This window comes from Ochlerotatus camptorhynchus, unplaced genomic scaffold (genome assembly GCF_037179485.1).
Source record: "Ochlerotatus camptorhynchus isolate MF236.1 unplaced genomic scaffold, CSIRO-AGI_Acam_v1.1 ptg000320l, whole genome shotgun sequence".
Lineage (NCBI taxonomy): Eukaryota > Metazoa > Arthropoda > Insecta > Diptera > Culicidae > Ochlerotatus > Ochlerotatus camptorhynchus.
Genome location: NW_027040808.1, coordinates 2,851,865 through 2,875,070, shown reverse-complemented (window position 1 = coordinate 2,875,070; position 23,206 = coordinate 2,851,865). Strand labels below are relative to the sequence as shown.

Below are 23,206 nucleotides of genomic sequence, written 5' to 3'. Positions count from 1 at the left end.
AATGAGCACTACCAGGCTTTGTTTCCAGAGGTCCGGGTACGAGTCAGTGAGCCATAGGTCGTTGAAGAGAGCGAGTAGCCTCGTTTTTCCGTCGAGGGAGAGGTTTTTTAACACCGGGTATCCAATCTCGTCCGGCCCGGCAGATTTACCAGTACTGCTGCCGAGGGCGAACTGAAGCTCCCGGAAGGTAAGAGCATCGTTGATCTGGAGGGAAGGGACATCGGATGGAATTCGCAGGTCGCGAATGCTGCTTGTGGAAGGTTTGACGCGCTGGACGAAATCGCTGTCGTAGCCACTGATAGCGGACAGGCCGGCAAAATAGTTCCCTAAATTGTCAGCGATGTCCTTCGGTTCTGAGATCGTGTTGCCATGAGCTTGGATAGTAGGTGGAGTGGATCGCCGCTTGCCACTGAGAGCGTTGACGCGATTCCACAAGTCGCTCGACGATTGGGATTCATCGATTGAATCCAGGAAGTCCATCCAGCTGGATCGCTTCGCGTCGCGGATCACCTGTCTGCACGAGAGATGGCGTTCTCGGTAGACCTTCAGCGCTTCCTCCCTACCAGGATCGTCTAAGGCTAGGCGCTTAAGCCGGCGTAGGGCTTTACGTCGTGCTTTTACCGCACATTTGGTATCCTCGTTCCACCAACGTAGGGCTTTTCGCCCGGGTACGCTACCAGTCCTTGGGATGGATAGTGTTGCAGCGTCGTATAGTACTTCCGTGAAGCTGGAGATATCGTTCGGTTCGCGTTGCTGAAAGAGAGCGTCGGATTTCTCCCTGAAAGCGTCCCAGTCGGCTTCCTCGAAGCGCCATCTGGGTCTCCGAGTCGTTGGGGGGACCGCACCTACGAAAAGCTGTATGCGGATTGGGTAGTGGTCACTACCGTGCAGGTCGGTACAGATATTCCACTGTGCCTTGTCTACGATAGATCGGCTGGCAGTGGCAATGTCGATCGCGGTGGTGTGCCGTCCATTAAAGAAGGTGGGAGCGCCATCGTTCAGCACCACCAAGTCCTCTCTCTCAAAAATGCTCGCCAGGATAGAGCCTCTGGGATCTGGGCGAGGGCTGCCCCAGTCTGGATGGTGCCCGTTGATGTCGCCGACGAAGAGCCGCGGTTCCGGAAACTTGGAAATAACTGCACTTAAGACCCCATCCAGATTGGCTATCCGTCCGCAGGGCAGGTACGCACAGCCGATAGCTAAGTTAGAGGCGTTCTTAAGGCGGACGCCGACGATTGGCAGGTTAGTTTCGAGGTCAAGAACATCGTGTGGAATGCTCCTAAGCACCCCGATGGCCACGGAGTGCCTGAAATTGGTGCGACGCTTGTAAGGGTGGTTAAAGTGGTCCTAAGTACTCGATATAACTGCCATCGGTGGCGGGTGGACACACCCCTCACCATCCCTCTCCAAAGGGGGAGTTTGGTAAAGAGAGATGATAAAACCGATTTATACCTTCCTAAAAGCCTAGCTCGATGTCGACTCTCTATATGCAATTTTCACGCTGCCGTACTCTAAACGGAACTATCAATTCTATACTTTCATCTCCTCCTCATCTATCGCATAAAAAATTACCATTTTAGTCTGTTAATTGAAATTATCATCTTCAACTATTCCATCGCTTGTTTTGTTTTTGGATCCTCTTGTGATTTGAGGTGTTGCTTGATGTGTTAAGGATAAGTTCGAATGTTTTAACTTTCCCTGACGAATATCTCTATCTCAAACTATCTTGAGGTGTTGTATGTCACATCCAAGTAACAATTTGATGCTTAACAAGTGTTTGTTCAATCGATTTTAGTTCAGCCTTAGTTTGAATAATTGTTGTACATAGACCACGTTAACCTTTGTTCAGCTTTTAAACATCTAAATCTGGTGATTTTAATCAGCCGAAAGCTTATCAGTTATATAAATTAAAAGCTTTTTAAGGCATTAAATAACAGTCTTTTCCAACCCTTGTTCAGCCTTCTAGTTCTATTTAGAAAAAAAAATAATACTGGAAGACCGCTTCATATCTAATATATTTTTATGGGACTGCAGCAAGGTGCTGATTTAATGGATGTACATATTTGTATTGTTATTATAAGTCCAAAAATTACCTTTGCATTTCGGGATTCGAACCGGCAGTCGTTGATTCACAGGCATCAATCATACCTACTGGACCACTCAAGCATATGTGTGGCAAAAGGTATGACCATTAACTTAAAACACGTCAAATTTAAGTTGAATTACAGCAACCGGAAGAGTATTATACAGCAATGCAGAACTGTAAACAACAATTGGTGACAGCAGCGTTGCCAGATATACCGATTTATCGGTATTTATACCGATTTCCAAACTAGATACCGATATACAGATAAGGTTCCTCAGAATACCGATTTTTTAGATTTTATACCGATTTATACCGTTTTTTTTTAAATAGTCAAAATTATTATTGCCTGCCGCGCTCGAATTTCGGAGAAAATTTTTGTGAGAGACTTGTATCTTTTTGAATACCTCATATTTTTGAGCCTTCAACATTCTAAACAATCATCTCTAAAGATGCCTTATACTTGATACTCTTTCGACTAATGTTTGCATTTCCTCACCGTTTTTGGCTACCCCTTAAGGGGGTATTCCCGATCTTTTTTTTCAAAAAATCAAAATTTTTTTTTCCACGTTTTTTTGTACTTTAGACTATATACTTTCATCCCCCCAAGCCGTTTTCCGATCAGCGAATTCGGTGTCCAGGCATAGCTGACTAATGGTAAGAACCCCCAAATGGTTTTAACTAAAGTCAAAACTTTAAACGCGTTTTTCTCGAAACCACATTTTTTTTATCGGGCGAAGATTTTTCTCAGAAACTATAAGAGATATTGACTTGAATCTTTGCGCATTTTGTTCCTTATTAAATTCTTTGGAGCTTCTCCCACTTTCAGCCAAAAATATTAACATTTAACATTGTTTGAAGCACCTTAAAGCTGCAAAAAAGCGGGCTAAAAATCGCCTGTTTTTTCATCTGGCCGCCATTTTGTTAATTTGCAAGATTTTTTGCTGCCAACGGGAGAAGCTCCAGAGAATCTTATGCAGATTATTAATTTCATCACGAAATCTGTTTCAGATGAAGCCGTTCCGAGAAAAGTCTTCGCCCGTCCAGGCGTTTGCGGCGAACAGGGGTCTGTTTGCCGCCATTTTGTGACGTCAATAATGTCTTTTTTTATGTCGAAAAATTTTTATTTGTAAACTTTAATGTTCAATAAACAAGAATCCCAAAGAGTTAGGCGCATTACTATTCATTTTCCTTGAAAAAAATTAATTGAAAAACAGGCCGAAAAAAGGCAAAAGATTGGGAATACCCCCTTAATCGAGAAATAGTCGATGGTTTACCGGAAAGAACTCATAGGGAATCGAGAAATATATTTTAAACATTATTTAAATTCCGGAAGTTTTTATTCATTTTTAAACTTCCTGAAGTTTCATCCAACTTTCCCTGACATTTTCTTCCACCTTACCTCGCTCGAATGATTATTTCATCTTCTCCCACCAGTTTTTTTTTTACTTTCCCGGAGCTTCAAGGATGCTATCAGATTTTTATTGCGGATCCACACTAGCTGCAGGTACATTAAAGAAGTTCTGAAACTTCAGAAAAGTCCATATTTTTGTGTAAGTTTCGATAAATTAAAGACAGTTTAATTAATTTCTCTTTAAATTCGAAAACCCGGAAATTTCAGAACAGTCCAGCGAACTCCAGTGAACTTAAGGAAACACCAATCAATTAATTAATTTCAATGAAATTGCTGAAATCATAAAGGAGTTCCAAGAAAACAATGTCCATGCAAATTTAGAAAACGTAAGGGAAGTTACATGAACATTAGATCATTGTGAGAACATTTTATGGGAAGTTCTATGCTTTTTAATGGCAGTGTCGATAACTTTTAAAAAATCGGTAAGATCAGAGAACTTTAATGCTGATGTAACAATAAATTTAAGAAAATTGAGAGAGCACTTAAGAGATTTCGTAATCTTCAAGAAAGTCCAGCGACCCTCTTAGATGATTAGAGATATTCCGGTAGTCTTATTATAATCAGAGAAGTTCCGAGCACTTCAAGGATGACCGGAGAACACCAAAATAGCCCCTAGTTTCAGGAAAAATACTACAAGAACTTTCAAGGAATTTCGAGGAATTATGGAATATTCCTAAGTGCATTTCAGGAATGTTCCGAAAAATTTAGGGAAATTTCGGAATCTTTAGGAATGTTTTTTGAATATCAGGAAAATTTTCTGGATCATTAGAACATCCCCCAGGAATCTCTTTCTTCCGGAAATATGTCCTTGTTTCTTTCGACTATTCCGACTTTCTTCAGATGTTTCTTCCAATCTACCTTAGGAAGTTTCTGCCAGCGTCTCCAGGAAGTTTATTTCGGAATTTCAAATAATTCTCCCAGAAATTTCTTTCGTCTTCTTCTGAAAGTTTGACCACAAGCCAAAGGTTTTTTTGTTCGACTTCTATTGGAAGGTTTTTCCGAGCTTCTTCTAGCTTTTCCTGGAAATGGCTACTTCTAGAAATTTACTTCCGGTTTCCAAAACTTTCCTGGCTTCCTTTGGATGTGACATCCGATTTTTTCCGATAGTTTATTTAAATTTTTGCCACAAGTTTCTCAATTCGTGTCTTGGAAGTTTCCCGGAAGTTTTCCAGCTTTTCTCGAACTTCATCCAGGAGAGCTTCTTTCGTCTTTCTCTTGATGTTTTTTCAGCTCCATTCAGAAGCTAATTCGAACATTCCCCGGAGTTTTCTTCCGGAATTTTCCGATCATAGTTCAAAAGCTAAAATTTTGCTTTGATTTTCGGCTTTCTCGGTTTTAAAACAATGCAACGACTACGATGTAATCTGCCCGACATTTCGGCCATAGATTGTGGCTTTTTTCAAGGAAAAATATTGTTTGTCGTTATTGTCTATAGTTTAGTCGTTGTTGTGGCTGATTTACCATATTTTGGTTTCATTTAATGATATTTAATTGAAAAAAACGCTAGTTGGTCACAATTTTGATCCTCACTTGAGGACAACAATAATTTAACAAAATTAATTAAAAAAATAAGTAAAGAGTGTTTTAAGACTGGGAAAGCCGTCAAACAAAGAAATTCCCCTAGAATCCCAGTCCTCACCATCGTTAAAATTTGCGCTTTCATGAACGGCAAAAATATAAAATTGAAAAATAGTAAATACCGATAAATACCGATTTTTAAATACCTTTCATACCGATAAGCATTAAAACAATCTGGCAATGCTGGGTGACAGTATAATATTCCTCTCATTTTCAAGTGTAGTGAACACAATGTGGACACAAGTGCCCGATTTATTTCGATGTTCATGTGGAAGCTATTTAAGTGCCATAATTGAGTTATATATTTGGAATGCTGTTTGAAAATTCAGTGCAATATAGCAAGAAATACAAATGTTAATACTTCCTACGTCGTCGCAGCCCACTTCTATCAGTAGCTATTCCTAAAAAGCTCATCTACCTTGTATCTACTTCAGCCACTGCTTGGGATTAGAAAGGTAGGCAGTGAATTTAGAAGAGCTAAAATGCCGGAAATGCAACGAGCTATCAAAATATTTGTAGTGCATTGCTGATTTGTGGAGTAGTGTTAAGCTAATTTAAGGCTTTTTCAATCTTTAGATCAGCTAACTTATTGAGGTTGAATTATGAGGATACAATTAGCTTCATACACTACTAATCAACTATATATTCTGCTTGCTGTTAATCAGCTTTGTACACCTTAAATCAACCAATAATCAGCTTTTGTTCTTACTGTTCAGCTTGAATTGTTACTTGGAATGCTAAGTTTAAGCTAATGTTATATTCTGGCCACTTTCCTGGGGTTCCTGAGCAACCTGTTAATTTTCTCATTGATTCAGAATAGGATTCAAAACTAAAACGTCAAATTCCATTAAAATAGAACATCAAAATTGAAAACATGTTGGATTCAACCAAAATGTGGGGGTGAGTCACCTGTAAAAACGGTTTGCGGTATAAGACGGAATTTTTCGGCATTTCACGAAACTTTTATATTGGTATGAAAACACCAACACTGTGAAAGTTAAACATGCGAAGAATTGTTTTGCGGGTCAGATCCTTCAGTTGAATACAGTATTTATCTGATTGTTATTTCCATAAACATAAAATTTTGTTTTGACTCGTTTCGTTTCGCTTAGACAAAAATGCGTCTTAACTAAATTTATGGTTACGGACAATTCTGAAGTTAATAAGCCGAATATTTTAATCATAGGGCCTCACAGAAGCTCATGCTAATAATAAGCTGACAAAATTCAAATTGTGACAGCTTTCATAGGCTTGAGGATAAAATTTCGCTAATTCCAGGATGTCATTCCGCTTATTCCTTAGCTGTATCATACTCCTGGTTACCGGAAGGTGACTGATACTTGCTCAAGAGACTGAATTGGGTAAAAAAGCAACATCTCATCCATTTGGAAGCTTGTCTGCTTGATAAGGATGACTTTGCCGATGACTTTAACAGTTAACCGATTGTTCCAATTTTAACTTGTGACCTCTTTCTGTGCTCAGTCTCTTCAATATTTGCCAATATGGTCCTAGGCACTTTTCCACAAATGAAAGATATTGTTTTTGAATTCTTATACGCTTTGAAGTTTAAATGCTTACTTTATTTTAAAATTTGGTGTAGTTTGCGAGAAATACTTTTTACACAATTTAGAAGCGATTTAAAGCCTTTACATCGCCGGCGTTTTAAAAATTATACCGGCGGCGTGTCAAAAATTATCACGGCGGCGTGCCGACTCAAAATCATCGATGGAGGCGTGGACAGTTGGCCGAACGGCGGTTATTAGGCCGAATGGTCAATAGGCCAAATTCCGGAACATTATTTTTTAACACTTCCGTATCATGGCAAGAGGAAGAAGAATAAGAAAAGGAAGAAGAAGAAACCCACTATATAAATTAAGGGTGTCTACTATCTGGAAAAAAATTGGAAAACCGGAAATCCTCATGGAATTTTGTTTTTCCTGGGAAAACCTGGAATGCGCAGGTAATTTCATCTCTACTCAGGGAGTTTTCAAATTCTCTTACTAAGGTTTTTTTTTGAGAATATAATACATTGTATTATGCAAACATAAAATTTGTCTCGTTATTTTCAGCCCCTCTTTGAACTTAATAGATCCTGAGTGGATTTATCTGCAGTAACAAAATCATTTTTTATAAATTCAGAGGCTTTAATTAAATATATTTCAGATTCTGAAATATGGATATTTTTCAGAAATTTTAAACATGAAAATAACAATTATTCAAGGCTTAAAAATGATTATATTAGGAGAAATGTTCAAAAAGCTAGGTATTTTCCAAGATCACAGATTAGAAAAACAACAAGATTAAGGACCTTGCATAATTTTCAAGGCTCATGCAATTAGATGATAATGTCTAAGGAACTTATTTCAAGGGAGTCAAGGGAGTGCATATTCAGGTAAAAAAAGTAAACGACAACCTAAAGAAATAAATCAGGGACCTTGCCGTTCAGTTTTTCCGGGAAATTTTTGTTAAACAAGCTACAATTTAATAAAAATGATTTTTCTCCATACAGTTTTACCTGCTTTACCACCAATTCCCAGAGAGCCAAAAAAAATTCAAATTTGAGAGAGAATATTTTCTCTCACGACCTTAATCTCTCAACATGCCATGTATTTTGTTGGCACTCGATTTGTGATTTCCCTTTCACAGATTACAAAATAGAGTACCGGAAACTACAAAACATGCCTGGTACCTCTATATATGCATTTACTTTAACATTTGAAATCCCTCCTTTTTTACATATTCTGCGCAAAAGATAATTGATGCCCCCCCCCCCCCCCAAACATAAAAATCGGCGGGAAATTCTGTGAGGGGTGAGATATTTTGTGTGCAGAATGTGTAAAAAAGGAGGGACTTCGAATAATAATCTAAATGCATATATAGAGGTACCAGACATGTTTTGCACTGCAGCGTCCTCTGTGAACAAATATAGGAAAACAGATTGTGTGTAGTTTCCGATAGATGTCACCGCAAACAGCAGCAGTGACATCTGATGGAATATGAATGCAGAAGCTTGACAAAATGATTAATTCCTAAGGAATTTTAAAGAGGACTCAGGAGGATATTCAAAGAACAATTCCAAAGTAGCTGTGAGAAGTTGCAGGGTCAACAAAAAAATCCCGGAGCTTAATTCTATGAGAGTAGAATACAAAGCGAATTCCGAAATGAATTCATTGAAAATTCTGAAAATAATTCCAAAGGATTTGTTACTGAGAAGAATTTTAAGTTTATTCCGAGGAAAATTCCAACGGAATTTTAAGGAACATTTCCAGGGAATTGCAATCATGTTCCGATGATAATTTTTTGAAAATTAGAAAACAGAGTTTCAAGGGAATTGTGAGTTCTGAGCAAAACTAAAAAGGAATTCATAAAAAAATTAACCAAGAATTTCCTGAGAAATCAAAGTGAATGCTGAGGAGAACTTCGCTAGCGGCGCCGGTGGTGTAGTGGTAAGCGTTATTACCTCTCATCCCAGCAGGCCTGGGTTAAATCCCAGTCGACGCCGCCTAGATGTTCTGAAACAACATCTCTGATCACGCCTTCCTTCTTAAGGGAAGTAAAGCCGTTGGTCCCCGATTCATGAGTTGATTGGTCGATAGGTAGGGTCCAGCTGTGGGAGCTGCCTCCATGGTGTCGGTAACAGTGGTGCTCAGCACACAAAACAAGATCGCGGATAGCAAAGCAAGGAAAAAAAACAGGAGAACTGTATGGGAATTTTTCCGAAAAATCTCCTAAAAAAACAATGAATCATTTGAAGAGCATTGCAGTTTGCATTCGAAGTGAATTCTACAGATGATTTTCAAGAGAATTATGGAGCAAATTATAAGAAAATACAAGAAAGAAGTTTAAGTAGAACTCTGAAGATTGCTTTTGTTTTGAACTTTTATCCCATTATATAATTTGATCACCCCGCAGCAGTGATGTTTCATATCACGATAACATGTCGCAAACATTATTCATTTGAATTTTGACCCCCGATTTCTACGCATTTACTCGTAGTCGTAACGATTAATCAGCATTTTTTTTATGTATTCAAAAACATCGTTCAACGTCCAAATCTTGCTGACGTCATAGTCGTATCTCAAAAACTGGACTAGCAGCATGATTTTTTTTCATTATTCAACTTCGTGATTCTCGAACAAAATAAGCCATAAGCCGATCGCAGCGCAGATCAATCAACCAGCGAACGGCCAGCGAGGTGAATAAAACCCCTCACTCACCGCGACTTTACACACACATGACATTAGTAACCTTGACCCTCTCACTCTCCTCGCAGTAGTGTTTGGATTGCACCTTTCTCTCACCCATCGACACACATCTCCTCGCGCTGCTGACTGGCTCTGTTCCCCGCGATGAAACCGTATCAACTTTCTTACACACAAGCAGATTTTTCTTCCTTCTTGCTTCGACTGATAAAAAAAAACTCTTAATTCACTCGTTTTTCTGGTTCCCTGCCCGTTTCTCCTATAACAATTTTCAAATTATGCAAGCGAAGCGCTGCTCTGACTGAGGTACTCGAACATGAACGAGGAGTGCTGCATTTATACAACAGGAGTATATTTTCTCGTTTCTTCTTGCTCAACTAGTGCTCCTCGTGGTGCTCATGATTCGAACCACGCGAAGCGAACATGGAAAAACGAGCCATGGAAACTGGTTTTAGTTCGCTTGTGTGTTCACCTCATGAAAAGATAAACTGGAAATTAAATGGAAAATAAATGTGGCAAGTAACATAATATTCTTTACACACGTTGCTGGGGGGCCTGGATCGTTCTGTGTGTGAATAACGAACGGCGAGCAATCAGACCATTGTCGCGGACAAGATTCTCTCACTGACTGTTCGTGAAGTGCATTGCATACACACTTGCCCTGGTCCTTATCTGGATCGCTGGTGATCTACATTCGGCACTGCTGGGAGAGACCTCCTAGACACGACGACGTAAATGTCAGATCAAGCTCTTTAATTGGAGGTTGATCAAGACATACGCAAACACTCTGTAAATGGCCCGTAACCAGATCCATTCAACTGTGCACACGTGGATGTGGAGCTGGGATAGGGGGAGGGGGTTGAAAATGGTTTGAGCACAATTGTTGACCCGCAACTCCCAACCAACAAGATGATGGAGAACCATTTTCTCGATAACGATGTCGACAGAAAATCAACATTTAAACAAGCCCGGTGCGGTGATGGCGGCGGCACTGAGCAGCACTGAAATTGTATTATTTTTCGAGAAAATCATTTTTTATCATGCGATCCTTTGTTAAGAGACCGGAATTGCGAACCCTAATGCGCGTGTCACAAGACCATTAATCCTGTGAGACGGTCGGTTCGGTGTGACGTGGTGCGGTGATACGAGAGAAGTGAATGTGTGTTTTCGTCTCTGCCTCAGCAGTAGTTCTGGGTGGGAGCAAACACAGGGCACATTCGTGCCGGAGAAGGCACCCCCGTGTTCACGTGCACGCATTCACTAACAAAGGTTTTCCGTCGTCGTCGTCGTGTTATTCGTGTTGGGTAAACACACACGAAAGGATTCGCTTAAACTTTACGAGGGGGAAGAGGAGAGTAGCGTTGGATTTGAAACCACTGAATCCTTTTTTTCTTATTTTGACAGAATCCGAAATAGGAATTCGGTAAATAGGTACGTTTCTTTTTAATAGGGTAATACCAACAATCAATTCGAAACTAACGATTTTATATTGGCTCACTACTTGACTAGCCTATTGGTCCCAAGCATATCGTCAACGTATCCCATTCTAGTATAAATTCCAGTACTACACTATGTTTTTTTTTTTTGATTCGCTATGAAAGTTTGACAGACAAAATGAGGGGTTCGTGGATTTTCCAATGTTTCGAGGGGTGCATCGAATAGCTTGGGACCGAAGATAGTACCAGAGCTGAGCCAAAAAGTTGAGCACGTTTCTTCGGGACCTTCTGGTCTTAGAGTTACCTCTATGGTAATACTGCATAACAAACTATAAGAAAATGGTCTATGGTTTGTGAGCTTATAATGCCAGCCCCTATATAACACACATCTCTCACGAAAAGTTGCAGCAACTTGTTTATGACTGAAATTAGTAGGATAGAAGTTTGGACAACCGATTTACGACAAAGCGTGTTACTAAAGCCTCAATTTAGTGATTTTTTAAGTAATTCCACAGTTTTGAATTGAGAGCTTTCTATGTAAACCAAGGCTGCAAATACTCATTTAAGATAAAAACAATGTTTTCCGAATGATCATATCCATATGATCATACTTTTGATGTGTAGGTTACAAGAAGAGGATGCAAAGTATGTGTTTATTATGTGATTCTTAATCTCATATTCGTTGTTCTCTAGCTTGAAGTGATTATGCCTAGGGTTCGGACGCACGGTCATTATCCATGTCGTTGCTTAATTTTGTTGCTGAAGAATCCAATTCTAACTGACAAAGGGGCGGGCCACTCTTCGGAGGGTATAAATAGCGGGACCTTTCAATCAGAACCAATTCCTTGCGATGAAGGCAAGAATGACAACTGTATCAAAGCCGAATGCTTAATCATTTCTCAATAGTGATTGAGTTATTCGATATGCACTAAACTAGGGACACGGGATATCCTACAATAGATCAAAGTACTAGCCGAACAGAGAATAAAATGTGTTTAAAACATAAAACCTGTTAATTTCGCTTCCTGAGAGTCGTAATCAGCGATTTTATGAATTATCACTCACTCACTCAGTGATCATAAAATCGCTTATTATGACTCTTAGAAAGCAAAATTTTCTTATTTCATGTGTCAAACACATACTTTGAAACATCTTCTTGCAATTATAAGTAAAACATGTGACCATAACATCTTTTTAATTCATTAATCTAAACATCTTGTTTTTATGCGAAATGAGCGTTTGCGGCCTTGATTATAAACCAATGCACACCAAATTAGACGTGACAGTTTCATTGTGGTACGTGTCGTGGAAGCTGATATTTGTGCACTTAAAGTTTTGAAGTGTTAGCGAGAATAAGGATCTCACAGCGAAACACCTTAAAGCTGATAATCTGACGCCAAATGCAAATTTTTATCTGAATTGGCAATAATTATCGCACAGAAATTATACTTCATTCTACAATCATCAACCCAGGAGCACTTCACCATTGAAAAAATAGTGCAATTAGCCCGATTTCCCCCGAAACTTTAAAATCTACATAGTTGAAGATGCTGTGGTCGTTTTATACGATGGATGAGGAGATGAAAGTATATTGTTGATAGTTCCGTTAGAGTATAGTAGTGTGAAAATTGTATATAGAGAGTAGAAAGCGAGCAAGGACAACTTTGAGGAAGGTACGAATCGGGCTGATCATCTCTCTTTAACAAACTCCCCAGTTGGAGAGGGATGGTGAGGGGAATCCACCACACCACCACTGTGGAGAGGGATACCCCTCACCATCTCTCTCCAACTGGGATGCAAGCGATATCACTACAACATACGCAGTGCAGTTACGATACTTTTGGGCTAATAATACAGCAGAATTTGACGATCTGCGCCACCTACCTCATTGATCTAGATACTTTAAAAATCTCACGCTTCCAAATAAATCCACTAAATATATCTGCCATTTCTTGGCTCTAAATACATCTACTCTCATCGTGCTCCATCCTTTTGCAGGAAATCTTCACGACAGCAATTCATAAAATTCCCTTCATCTTAGCTAGAATCGTCTCCCTAGAAGTTGATCCTTGGTAATATTGTGCAATTAGACTTGCGACTACTGCTGCAATTTTTTTGTGCGGATCTAGATTTTCTGCAATGTTGCAAATGAAATCGAAAGAGTTTCCTACAATAGACTTCGAATATGATATATGGTGTGCTTTCTTAACCACAGCTCCAAAGATTAAAACGCTTGCCTTGGCTTTAGATCAAATTTTGGGCCTATTTAGTTCGTCCAACAGAATAGAATGTTTCTTTCTACTAAAGATGAAGATTTGATAAAGAGTCACAAATTGTTGAGATAATGTAAAAAATCTAACACTACTTCTTGATTCCAAACTCGGCTTACGGTTTCGGCTTCGCATTGAAACACCATTGGATTCACTTTAGCCTACAGATGAAAAATGCATTCTTCTTATAGACTTTGTATGGTAGCTTTTGAACCAAAGTATCGTACCAAACGTATAATTGACTCGTTAACGCCGAAATCATGGTTATCAATAGTCCAAAATAACGATTAGGGGAAATGGCTCTAATGTTGACCTATGGATCTAAGATTGGGTCCATCGCTAAAAATCTGCTATGTATCAATTTTATCAAGATGAACGTGTCATTGGGACGGTACTAATGGATATTTTTGGTCGCTATTGAAAATTTAGTCGATTTCTGAATTTATGTATGAGCCCAAATTAGAGACATTTAGACCGACATTACAGCCATTTCCCCTATATACCACCAAGCTCAATCAATTTCAAATCAGGTTCTGGTAATTCTCCCAAATTTTGAGTTCATTTGGATGCGAATTCATACTGCACTGGCCCTTTGAATGCTTTTTATATGGAAAGTACTATGGGAAAAGTGAACTTTAAGTTCTCTTCATTCTAGTTCTTCTTCTTCTTCGCATTTCAAGCGTATTGTTTACCCCATATTAGCTTATTGCGTGCTCTCAACTTTTAGTGTTCTAGATGATTTTCCACAGTTATTAATTGAGAGCTTTCGATGCCATTTTTGCATTAGTATAATTGTGTGGCAGGTACAGTCATACGCTATGCCCAGGAGAGTCGAGAAATTGTCCAAGCCGAAAAATTCCTAGACCGGACCGGAATCGAACAATCTAAAATGCATGGTGAGCAATTTTTGAAAAGAGGAGTATGAACCAACAAAGATTGAAAACCATTTTGGAAATCATATTGGATTTAATAAAAAATACATCGCTATAATGCATTTAAAAAAAAACTTCAGGTATAAATGTTCAGCCTTGTAAGGTATATGTGTATAAATACCAATATTGTAAGGTATCTGAAGCTATTTTGCACATCAGAAATTACTATATTAGATTTAAAAATATTGTCAGACATTTACTCCGGATTTTATTTCCCGTTAAAACTAATATTTAACGTTTGTGAGCAAACCGGAAGTCGCCATCTTGGATTGCCAAATTTATGGCAGTCATCGATTTTCACAATACCCATATTATAAGATATCGGGCCTTATTACGGGTGTCACTACACGGTGATAAGGAAGTGATACTTAGAATAAGAGCCGTGATTACCGTACAAATCAAACGGGAATCACTTCACCATGACGACAAGTGACAACTTTTCACCGTGAAGTGACATCGGTAATAAGCCCCATCTACTCCTGTTTCACAAACCAGAAGACACCATCATAGATTCCAAAAAAAATTTCGCGACGTCCTTGTTCCTAATTATTAATTCCGAACACCTAACAATGGTAAAATACCCCAAGTAACATCACAAGTTTTATCGCATTATCAAATCAAAATTCTTACCTGAAGCATAGATTATTCGATGGCATAACTTTTGACTCTAAATAGTGCAGTATGTCAAAATACGTGATTCTCTTTGGCATTGAGAACCCAAATGCAAAGGAATTTCAATGAGGTGTTTTGATAAAATTTTAAAAGAATATTTACGGAATTTTAATGGATTTCCTGGAAGATGATTTGAGAATGAATGCTTGGTAAATTTGCAAGAGAAGTTCTGAGACAAATCTGAAATGAACTCCAAACAAATTCTCAGCAATATTTGAAGGATAAATTTCCAAACGAAACAATAATTCCAATGGAATGCCAGAGAGAATAATAGCATTATCTTGGGAAATAGAGGAGAAAGCAAATCTGAAGACATCTTGAGATAATTATAAGAAACTTCTAAGAGTTATCTTCAATAAATGTAGAAATTATCTACATAGTAATTTAGACATTGAAAATTTGCTCAAACTCCGGGCATAGAAATTCAAGATTCAGGATTGGGTAAATTGCTTTCAAAATTCTAAGACTTCCAACAGTGCCTTATTACCGGTTCTTCTTCTTCTCATTCGTATATCAAGCTTATTGCTTATCGCATATTAGCATATTGCGTACTCTCAACTTAGTGTTGATGCACTTCCACAGTTATTAATTGAGAGCTTTCGATGCCAATACTAATGCATGAATTTGTATATTTTGTGACAAGCACAATGATACTCTATGCCCAGGAAAGTCGAGAAAATTTCCAACCCGAATGATTCCCTCGACCGTACCGGAAATTGAACCCGCCGCCTCCGGTTTGGTAATACCGTGCCTTTACTGACTAGGCTATGTTGCCCCCACCCCTTATTAATGGTACACACTACGAAAAAGGCATGTAAATTTCCGTGCCCTGAGACCGACACATGCAAGTAGTTTTGCATAGTTTTTTTTTCTAAGTGTGTTGGGCGATGGTGGGCTAAAGCCATGGCCACCAATTTGGAGGGGGCTCTGGCTGAGAGACATCAATCAAATCCTTCTCAATAATAATAAATTAATCGATGGTTAGTTTTGTATTTGTATCGCTTTGTAAGCTTTGAAAACTTGAAACAAGAAATCATACAAGTTGATAACATGAAAATAAAAATAAAAAAATCTCGCATAGGGGAAATGGATGTAATGTCGGCCTAAATGCCTTTAGTTTGGGCCCATACATAAATTCAGTAATCGACTAAAATTTCAATAGTGACCAACAATATCCATTAGTACCGTCCAAATGACGCGTTCATCTACATAAAATTGATTAATAGCAGATTTTAAGCGATGGGCCTAATCTCAGATCCATAGGCCAACATTAGAGCCATTTCCCCTATACTGTCAGATTGCAAAAAAAAAACATTAGGGCAGTAAGGCCGGTAACACCCATGGACATGTTTTCTACAGCACTTCGGTCTTTGACAAAGTTGCTCGGTTTACAAAGCACCCAATGATTAAAGTTTCTATTTAGGCCTGTTTTTTTATATCTAGTTCGTTTAGATTGGCTCAATCGCGTTAGCTTTACGGAGCCGATAATTCATTGTTCATTGTTTGTAACAAAATTCACTTAATTCTATGTCCAGTAGGAGTTGGGCCGAATACTCGCGGCTTACTCGAGGTTAGAGGGGTACATTGTTGAAGGATAGGGTCAGGGGAGGAGCTTGTGGTGGGATTTCGTTGTCTCGTCAGAGCGTTGTCGCTAGTATGCGCGGTAGTGTGGTTCTAGATTCGTCTAGAGTTCGACCGGCAATGGTGACCAGTGGGCGACGATGAGATCCATCGAGACGGGGGGACAAGACAAACAGCTGTTCAGTTCTTGTTCCCACAGCCTAGAATGCACTCGATTTGATCTTTTCATTGAAGCGTCCTAGGGATAGAATTTCTTGGGAAAAGTTGTGCATATCATCATATTGAGAATTCATGGCGACAAGTGAATTCTAATTAGCAATTTCCCGTTTTTTTCCCGGAATTTCTAATATTTTCCCGGTTGTGTGATATACATTAAAATAAAACATAAAATTGGAAACTGAAGAAATCACTATGTTAAATGGGTTATTACTAAGACATCAGCATTTTTCCGTCGAATATGGTTCTGCGTTCGATTTCTTCAAAATTTCTATGCCTTGAAAATTCCTTAAAAACTCTTTACAGGATTTTATTAGATTGCTCTCAAGTTAAGGGGGCAACCCCGGCGTAGTGGTTAACATCCATACCTCTCACGCCAAAATCCCGAGTTCAAAACCTCACCCCCGGACAAGTCACGAATGATCCAAGAGTGTTAAAGTGACTGTGATAAAAAAAATGCTAGAGTTTAATTTGAATCATTTCCCTTTAAAGAGAATATTTCAGAATTTTTCTAAACTAAGTTTGGGATTCTCTCTGGAAGTCCCTATAAATGTATTCATAACGGTCTGGAAATTCTCCACCGATCAATCCAAAAAGCATGAGATTCATCCTTAGATTTTATTCAAAGCTTCTTTCCATAATTCCATTTGAAATTCGCTTGAATTCTCTTTAGAATTCCCAAGCAATTCACATCATAATTATATTGAAATATTATTTAGAATTGTCTTGGAACTATCTTCTAAATATAACTGATTTTTTTTTTTATATTAATTTATTTGTACAGGCTCAATCGAATAAACTTTACAGAGCCGAGTTATCATTTGCATTACACATGATTAATGTCTTAAATCTAGAGTTAAAGGAATTGAACCGATTACCCGCGGTCGATAACTGAAATGTTATTAGAAATTTTCTTAAAATTCTCTTGAAAGTCATTTCGTGATGCCCTTGGAATTATCCTTGGAAGTCCCTTAAAGTTATCCTAAAAATTCCTTTCAAATTGAACCCTCAAATATCAATTCCCTTGGTATCCAGGAATCCTCACAATCGGCAAAAACATTTTAAACAGAGCTACTTAAAAATTCTACTCTAAACTCATACAAGTGACCTTAAATCTCTAAAAGTTCTTTGCAAAACTCCCATTAATTTTCTCTGAAATACCTTAGTGTAATCCTTGAAATTCATTCAAAAATCTACAAAATAATCTAGTCCAAGAATCTTGAAAATTTTCAATAGTCCAAAATCTCATATATTATTTTTTAAATAGATTAAGTTATTTTTTCCCGATATATCATCAAAATTCACGAGTTTTCCCGGTTTTTTCTTGGTGCCTTTAAATTCCCGGATTTTGCTCGCTTTTCTAGAGTTCCCGATTAACTGGTTACCCTGAGAAATGCTGTCCTAGGCATCAAAGACCAATGATTTAAAAAAAGCAGGCCTACATAAAAAAAGGCCGCATTGAAGGCGTTTTTATAATTTTTACGAATATAGCTTTAGTTTTTTGCAGCCTTGAATTACGACTCGTTGGTGATGATTGTGATCTTCATTGATCTGTTTTCTGTATTGATTACGTTCGGTGAATTTTTGAACTAAGTGTTTGTGTTTTTTTTTCAATGCACTATGACTAGAAAGTCATCTCGCTTATTTTACTAAGCCAGAACTGGAAAACAGAAGAAGATGAGTTGCACAAACTAATTATTGATATATGAACTGATCTCAAGTAGTATTGCAAGTTTTATCAAGGTTTTAAAGCATTCTATAAGTCAAAATCATCGTAAATGTGGAAATAATCCTCAGAATATTTATTTCAATGCAGACTACCAACTGCTCAAGATAACCCAAAATAAGTCGAGAGATATTATAAACCAGACTTAATTCATTACTGAAAATGAATGTTAAATTCGAAATTTTCATGAAAATTTATATCCACACTTCTATTAACAAATGTGCAAATATAAGAAGTCGTCAATAGATTTAGATTATTTAGTTTAAATGGGCGTTGAAATAAAGGCAGGATAGGAAAAGAAATTTAAACGAAAAAGGATTGTCGCTAGAATCTATTTTTATTTCGTGTGTGCTATAACCCTAGACCAGGGGCCCCAAAGGTAGTTAAGACGGCACTGACTTTGAACATTTGATAAGATTTCATGACCCTGATCTAGGAAAACTTATCAAACGGGAGGGTCTGAGTCACACTGCATGAACTGGACCCCATTATAGGTATGATCGGTAAAATCCCCCCAGGACTTCGAAAAAATATGAGACTCCAAAGTACCTGAGGCTAAGGACTTTCTATCCCCGACAAAGGAAAATTAAATCGATAAGCTAAGTATTACTTCTGAAAAGCACAAATCAGTTTGCATACATAGGAAGAGCAAAGTACATATAGGAAAAAAAAAGTACACATAGTTGAGAATGCCATCAAATTCCAGGTTATCTCCCGGTTTTTCCCGGTGGGTTTCGATTCCCGGTTCTCCCGGTTTTCCCGATTAAGTGACCACCCTGCAAATTTGTAGATCATGGAGTTGAAAAAAAAAATCTAAATATTACTGATTCCGTCAAAATCAATTGCTCTTCTAGACAGATTTTACACGCTGATTTTCAATGAAAAAAGTGACGTTGACGACTTTTTGGTGTAAAAAGTTACTTTTTAGTGACTGACTTGAAAATAGTGACCCTTTTACTAAAAAATGCATTTTTCTATTGATTCTATTGATAATATTAATGTGTATGATTCAATTGTTGATAACAAGATATTAACGATGGAAGTCAAAAGTGCCAGTTACGGTTTATCGAGGTATACTTATTTTTTTCATGAATTGCTGAGATAATTTTTTTATCATTTCGCAACACGACGTTCTGTCTACAATATTCACGAGTTAAGAATTTTCAAAGTACGTAATGTTCGAACCAAAATTTTCAGGGAAAATTGACCACCTTGTTTTTTTTTATTTGATTTTGTTCATATAACCATAAACTCTACCTGTGGGCATATTTTCATAAAATTCTGAAACCTTTTGGCGCATTTTGTCCGATAATATAAAAAAAGGTGTGATCAAGCTGGTCACACCGTTGACAAAAAAATAATGATTAAGGAAACTGTCAATTTGTCGGATTCGTTAACCAACCAACGATCAACATTATTTAAATTGTACCGAACGCTTTTTTCATTACGTGTTCTTTTTTTCTATATTACCAATTATCTAAGAATTACAGCTTCTGTAGAAGTCCGTTTCAAATCGTTGTCCAAACATTGATTTCCATTATCACAAATTAACAATCATCCACGAATCACTTTATCCAGCTGTGATCGAGCTGATTCGCTTTTGGATACAGTGGATGCACATGATCACACCGTTCACAAACAAATAATCATTAAGGAAATTGGCAATTCCATCCGCGGATTCGTTAACCAACTAACGACCAAAAATGATTTGAATGGGACCGAACAGGCGACACAGTTGGTCTAAAAAGTACAATTCAAACAACAACAAAACTAGTACGATCCGCTTACACACTACCTATGTCAAACACGATCACGTCCGATACAGTGGAACGATTGGACAATTGTATGTAGATTAGGTGTACTTTTTTTTTCCTGCGAAAGAATCTGATACATGGTGCGACTAGAAGTGGGTGGAAATTGCAGTCAATATGTTCCCTGTGCTAATATAAGCTGCTTGTTCGAGTGGATTGCGAGTGAACACACCTGCATTTTTCGTCTCCTCTGCTACTTGACAGAGGTGCAATTCTTTTGTTTTCTTATTCATGGCATTTGTGATTACCAGTGGCTTAACTTGCTTCTTTCATTTTAAAGATGGGTTCACTTCAAGTACTACTATACGTAGAGCTGAAGTACTTGAACATAACCAGGTTGCATAATAGGAACACACGGCTTCACAAGAACCAATCATATGTTCCTAACCTTATCAAACGATATAAAAAATACCAAACCAGTAAACGCATGACATTGTCATCCCGATCAAATTTTTTCCCAATTTTTCCAATTCATTTAGCACACGGAACGCCAGCCAGCAGCGGTATCTATCTCGAGCCAACCAAAGCCAACCAGGCTTGTTCGTTGTTCGGTGCTGGTGGTGGTGCGGTGGCAAAATTTTTGGCATTTTCACACTTTGTCCTCGTCGTATCCTTGACAGAGAAAAGCTCACCCCACACGTCGTCGTCATCGTCGTAGAGAAGGAAAAACTCGCAAGAATGAAACGTGCAAGCAGGAGAGCACCGACCGACCGTGCCAAAAACGAGAGCCTCGTTTTTCTACTATACAACCACCGTAGTCGTCGTCGTCGTCGTCGTCATCATCTTCGTCGTTGGTCGTTTCAAGAAAGCCAACGTACGTGTGTCGTACGTCTTCTTACACTTGAACGTGTTGTAGAGTAGGTGTCCCCAGCATCCCGAGTAGCGCGCTTGTAGGAGTTCGATTTCTAGCGCTAAGGCGTGTTACGAGGCCACCTCAGCAGCCAGCTGGAGTACAACCGAAAAGATATGAACGACTCTCCTGTCGTACTACTATATACTCAATAGCGCGTCGACGACGAGGACGGGCTGCGGGATTCTTTCAGAAAACGGATCTTCCGAAAAGAGAAAATTTTCATCGCTGATGCGCTCTCTTGAACAAAATGTTCCTTACGGCGTTTTGCGTCTTTAGTCTTTTCGAGAATATCACGGGGAAAGAGGGTGGCGGCGGGGGGGGGGGGGGGTTTCTTACTCGCGCCTCTACTTTCCTAGCCCGACTCTTGAAAGTCTTGGTACTCTTCTTGTTTGCCAGCGACCAACCAGCTCTGACTGCCGTTTTTTCGACTCGCTCTCCGCTGGCAGTGCTTCGTTGGGTGGATTGATATTTTCAAGGGCATCGAGTATCACTTACATCGCCCGGTTATGGCACCATTTTTCCTGCTTTTACTACGACAACGAATAGGGAAAACTTGCTGTACTGGTTGGTAGTAAAATCGAAATCGGCATGGGTGTATGAAAACTTACGCTTGGGAAAAGTCCTGGCATCTCACTCTCCTCGCTGTTTCGATTCCTCTCGGGTTGTGGCCACTGACGTACTAAAGAAGCAACGGAGCCGTAGACCTTCACGAAAAAAAATTTAACCTGAATGTCACCTTTTTACACGCAACCGTCTAGGAACGGAAGCAATTTAGAAGAACAATTTCACACACAATATCCTCACTACCTATAAACTGCAACACTATTTCATTCAGCTTCTTACTACGCGAAAAGACACTTGTCCACAGTCTGCAGGCTCACACGGGAACGGCTTAGAATTGGTTTAGCGACACCCTCGATTGGAAATGTCGTCTAAATAGGAACTATTGGTTTTTCACCTCTTTCGAACGAACGACTCCGAATCGCTACAACACTCTACACCATCTTTGTCCCGGGGCAGGCCAATTTGGCAAAGGAGGAATCCGATTTTGCCTCTGTTCGCTACGCTGTTCTTTTCCAGAGTGCTGCTACTACGAACTGTCTGGTAGTGCCAGCCAGATATACAGCTTTGCGGCCTTTCGGAGAGCCTTTCGTTCTTCCTTGAAACACTCTATTACTGCTTCCGACTCGAGCCCTTCTGATTCGATGATGACGGCGATGACGATGATGATGATGATGGGTAGGAAGAAAATTGCAACCTCACTACACAGCAGACTGTGGTGGGTAAACGCTCCGTTTTAGCTTGATACGGACAGACACAGACGCTCTCAGCGCTCGTTCGACTCGATAATGTACTCCTAAAACTCGGTGCTCCACAGCTGCTGCCGACAACAACGGCGAGTTCACCGAAATTTCTCCAGAAAATTTGTACGCGAATGTCAAAGCAAGGAAAACTACGCCATGAACCGGGCATAGAGTATACTCTATATCTGTGTACATACGGCGAAAGAGTACAGTCGTACACACACCAACTCACGCCGTCGCATCAGCAGCGTACAACACAATGAACCCTTGGAAGGAGCAGCTTTTTCCTTTTACTACTACCCGGTGCTGCTACTGATGTTATTATTGCTGCATCAGTTGTTGCCCCCCGAAAGAGGCGAGCTTTTCCTCCATCATGTACGGGTGGGTACATAACATAACACTGCTGAGTGCTACTCAGATCATGGGAGACGGTCGCCGTGGTCGTCATTCTAAAGTTCTAGTGCGCGTACACAGGAACTCTCACTCTCGCGCTACGGGCAACCGATATTGGTGTCGTCGTCGTGGTTGGAAGTGTAAATATCATCACCTTCCCGTGTACAGAGAACCGGCTGAGAGCTCTCACTCAGTATTGTGGACGACCAAGAGAATCTGATACGGCTTTCGGTGATGGTGGGGTGGTTGTTGATTAGCTTGGTGATGGAATTATCAGCTTCAATTTTAGAATTCGTACTACGCATTCAAATGAATGCTGCGTATGGTAAATTGCGTCATAGGAGAAGACTTTTGCCATTTAATGTTTTAAAATGTTATTTTCCCTAAGATCGCATTTTATTCAAGGCCAGTGGAAATGGAATTTGTCCCGCCGATAAAAATAGTTTGTAAAATATGGCTTCGTTGCTAAATCTCGGATTACGAAGATTTAACTGACCGTACTTAGAAGTACTATAACTAATCATGTTTTTGTTAATTCTTTAAAAGATTTACATAGTTGGAGAACCCGAGACACTGGTAGGCAATTTTATCAAAACTGTTCTTTGCTCGCTTTCTATTCTCTACATACAATTTTCACACTACCGCACTCTTTAACGAAACTATCAACTCTATACTTCCATCTGCTCATCTATTGTTTAAAACGTCCACTTTAAGTCTGATATTTGACGTTGAGCA

At 39.1% G+C, this 23,206-nt stretch overlaps 1 protein-coding gene across 2 annotated transcripts in view; it reads right to left on the bottom strand.

Moving 5' to 3' along the window:
- Positions 1-23,206, bottom strand: part of Reph (Regulator of eph expression) — a 153,140-nt gene that overhangs the window by 118,162 nt on the left and 11,772 nt on the right. Inside the window, exon 1 of one of the 2 annotated variants that reach the window (XM_065229732.1) lies at positions 21,383-21,901. The exons of the other annotated variant lie outside the window; for it this stretch is intronic. Coding sequence (XP_065085804.1) covers positions 21,383-21,403 — 21 coding nt within the window. The 5' untranslated portion in view covers positions 21,404-21,901. Of the gene's footprint in view, positions 1-21,382; positions 21,902-23,206 lie in introns of those variants that run through there. 2 annotated transcript variants of the gene reach the window in all.